The sequence below is a fragment of the Cucumis melo genome, chromosome 3, assembly GCF_025177605.1.
Source record: "Cucumis melo cultivar AY chromosome 3, USDA_Cmelo_AY_1.0, whole genome shotgun sequence".
In the NCBI taxonomy this organism is placed as follows: Eukaryota; Viridiplantae; Streptophyta; class Magnoliopsida; order Cucurbitales; family Cucurbitaceae; genus Cucumis; species Cucumis melo.
Genome location: NC_066859.1, coordinates 10,821,369 through 10,825,268, shown reverse-complemented (window position 1 = coordinate 10,825,268; position 3,900 = coordinate 10,821,369). Strand labels below are relative to the sequence as shown.

At 31.2% G+C, this 3,900-nt stretch overlaps 1 protein-coding gene across 24 annotated transcripts; it reads right to left on the bottom strand.

Moving 5' to 3' along the window:
• Positions 1–540: 540 nt before the first annotated feature.
• On the bottom strand, positions 541–3,900 carry LOC103488683 (uncharacterized). Of its 24 annotated transcripts, none has more exons than XR_007819612.1 (8): positions 3,591–3,899; positions 2,527–2,578; positions 2,215–2,277; positions 1,845–1,920; positions 1,646–1,719; positions 1,347–1,512; positions 1,218–1,265; positions 541–969 (listed from the first exon to the last, which is right to left on the bottom strand). XR_007819612.1 is itself a non-coding variant. In XM_051082625.1 (7 exons), the coding sequence occupies exons 1-6, from the start codon at positions 3,682–3,684 to the stop codon at positions 1,469–1,471; spliced, it is 351 nt and encodes a 116-aa protein (XP_050938582.1). In that variant the 5' UTR covers positions 3,685–3,900; the 3' UTR covers positions 541–969; positions 1,347–1,468. The 24 variants fall into 24 exon arrangements, 1 of the variants encoding a protein (XP_050938582.1); XR_007819613.1 differs by having other exon boundaries at positions 2,527–2,558; XR_007819605.1 differs by having other exon boundaries at positions 2,215–2,578; positions 3,591–3,900.

Sequence of the window (3,900 nt, the reverse complement as noted above, 5' to 3'; positions counted from 1 at the left end):
ACACATAGTAGCTTTTAACAGAATTCTAAGATATTTGAAAACATGTGGTAAAGCGTTGATCACTACTACAAAAACAGACTCTTAAACTGTCAAGAATGATTATTCTTGAAGGTTTTAAAACCGTCTTTGAATCTAGTGTCAAGAAAGACAAAGTTCTTGATGGTTAATAAAAGTGTCAAGAATAGTAAACGTTGACAGTTTATGACCGTCAAGTATTCAATTTTTTATGACAGTTTAAAACCGTCAAGAGTATAAGTGTTCATGACAGTTTAGAACCGCCAAGAATATAAGTATCCATGACAAAAACTGTCAAGAATATGAATATTTATGACATTTGATAACCGTCATGAATGCTTTTTCATGATATTTAATAATCGTCAAGAAAGTAATTGTTTATGACATTTAAAAACCGTCAAGCATTTTTCTATTTTTTTAAAATTGTAATTCAATTATATTTTTGTTCCTGTATTATGCTCTCATTTGTTCTATATAGTGGTCCAACAACTGTTCCATTAATACATATATAAATGACAATATTCATAAAATATAAAATCTTTCACCATATCATTTCCAAAACTTTGCAAATATTCCTATCATTTACAAAACCAATATACAATTCCATCAGAGTTTCAAAACAATTCAACTCTTATGAACAATTCACCTATCATCCCCCCATATGAACAATTCACCTATGAACAATTCACCTATGAACAAATAACCTATCAACAAAATTTCAAAATGGCTACTACAACGAAGTCTTAAAAGTATACCAATCAACCCCCCTCCATATAAACAATTTTAAAAATCAGCCACAACAAAAAGTTTCCTGCTTCAGAATAATAAATAAGTCGCAATCATAAGTACGAGCCCAAAAAATCAGCCAACTCAACCCGCACCTCATCTAACGCATGCCTTCACAGTCTTCAACCTTCAACGATCCCTTAGCTTTCAACCCAATCGCTTAGCTTTCTACAACAACAAAGAAAGCGATCTTTATCCAACATCACACAGACAAAGTGCTAAATTGAGGAAAAATAATACAGAAGAAGTGCTAAACAACCGACTTCATCAGCGTAGAACCAATATCCAACATCATCATCAAGTAATCAAACCACTATTCATTGCTGCAAAATAAATGTAATAATTCCTAAAACTAAACATAAAAAGAAGACATACTCTCCCAGAAGAAAATATTCTTAAAAGTTAAAACAACTCACAATTATCTCCTTTTTATCATCTTCATCGATCCATTTGTTCTTTGCTTCCTATGTCCAATTATGATAATCATCAAGAACATTGTCCTATCATATTCACGAAAATGCATCATCATAAGAGGATCTATTTACCATTTAACTCTTTGTCTTTCTCCTTGAAGACCTTTGCATATCACTCAACTTCTTCTTTCGTTTTTCCTTCCATCTTTGAAGCAATACTTTTTATATCATTATGCCCATATTTCTCACAAGCTCTAATAAATGTACTGAAATCTCCGGGACTTCATGAAGAAAATTCCTAAACCAAAAAATCAAGTTCAGTGAAGTAATTATGAGAAAAAACCTTGAAAAATAAATCCACTTCCTAAAACCAAAAATATAGTTCACTAAAGTGATTGTAAGACAAACCCTTAAAACATTAATCCACTTACTTCCTCTAATAGTCGCTCCTCCTATAGCTCTTCGACAGTCAAAGGATCGCCCACTAGTTCTTTTGATATGTTTGCTGTGACAGCCAAAACAATGATGATTAATTGAAGAATAAATATAATAACAAAGCAAGTAAAGCTACTGAATAATAGGCACAGGCAATTAATGTAAAATAGAGAGGATTATATTGAAGAATTTTACGTTCATCATGAGATATTGCACTTCTTTTTCATAGAGTTTACTCAACCTTTGTGTGTTGAAAAACTGGAAATTTTGCCTATAAACAAAAGTATTGTGTACCCATGTAAGAGACAGAATGAAGATATAAATTTGGAAGAATTATAGACAAATAAGTATATAAAAAATAAGAAGAAGAAAAACTAGGGCTATAGAAAAATATATATAAAATAAGAGTATAGAAAAATGAAAAATCAGCAATTGAAATAGAAAAAAGAAACACTTCATTAAATTAACAACGAGGTATAAGTAACTATAATTATTAAACCTAAACACATAAAGAATAAAATATCCAATAACAAAAAAACGAATACAAAATTATCCATTTACCAACCTAGACAAATGTGACATGGCTATAGATATGAGGAAGCAAAGGAGCTGAATGCAGAAATATAACCTGCAGCCAAAATCAAACACAATACAGTAGACATGATCTCAAGCCTTAAGGTAGGATGGATTATGTATAAACCTATGGGGCTTCCATTGGGTAATGCTCAGGAAGTATAAACCTAAGTTTTATATCACAATGTCATTCTCAAACACTTAATGTGCACTACATATAATTGAAATCAAGAAATTAGGTGAAAGAAAAAGAAAAGAAAAAAAGAAGTTTTGCAATTGAGCTCAAGAAGTTCATTTCACTCACATTATGCCAACCTTCATTAATGGGGAATTTGTCTGCATTAAAAAACCTGCTTCTTAAAATATGAATATTTCACCAGAGTTCAAAAGACATCAACAGCTCTTAGTGACTTGAAAATTTTAAAGAGAAGTTCTAAAAGAAATGTAAAATAAAAGGAACATTACCAAACTATTCCTTTTTTGAATATCTTGCTCAGTTAGTGGGCAGAAACTGATATTGAGTAACGGACACTTACTCAATATTTTCTTTATTGAAAAAATTTAGGGTTTTAACAACCAAGCAAAGAAACAAACACATACGAGAAAACCACCCAACTTTATAATGACACAAATGTGTCGAACTTCAACTCTAACTCTATTTTAGACATTTCATCAAACAGTTTAAGAGCATACAGAAAACATCAACATTAACAACAACCTACAATGTTTTGGTTATCACAAAGAATAAGACATTCTTCCTCAGGCCAAGAGATGAATTTAAATGGAAAAATTGATATCACAATCCATCATAATACAAAACAACACAGCAGAGAAGAAGAAGAAAAATAAACACACACCTAATAATTCCTACTCATCATTAAATTCGATTCAATTCAATTCCAAACTTCAATCTTTTGGACAACATTTTCTTTATAATCGTGTTTCAGCGTTCAATAAAGAAAGAAAGAAAATTCTGTTATATAAGTGAAGATAATTGCTTTCATCATAGATCACATATTGTTGTAAAAAACATAAATAAAATATACAACAGAAGAGGACAAATTTGATTTAGCTAACAAGGCTCAACTTTAGATGCTTCTTGCTGAAAGCAATAATGTACTGCTTCTTGTTAAACTTAAAGTTCAAAGTTGTCAAAGTTCCTACAGAATCATTTTTCTTCCAAGTAACTTCAAAGAGAGAATCAAATAATCTAAACTAAAAATCACAAAAAAATAAAAAGAAATAATAATAATAATAAAAAATAGAAATATTATATGAATTTTTTTTATATTATATGAAAAAAAAATTTCTTTGTTATTTTCTCAAAACCAAATTATGAAATTATGAATGAGGAAGGATTATTCTTACAAGCTCGAATCAACAAAGAAAAGCCAAGCTTCTCTTGCTTCATCTTCTCCTCCAGCCACAGTCGATTGTCCAATCCACTTCTCTTCCTAAACATGAACGCCGCCCCTGCTGTAGATTCCGGTCAGAATAGCCAATTGTAAATATCCCACATCATATCAACCACTGACCCATCTAAAAAAATCGTTATTCCCTCGATAATTCGACGGTGTTCGGCATGGGTGACTTGCGAGAAGAAGGTATGGCGTCGTGAGGGTTGTGAGAAAGGAAGAGGGAAATTGGGGCAATGGGGAGGTCAAGGGAAAAAGTAAAA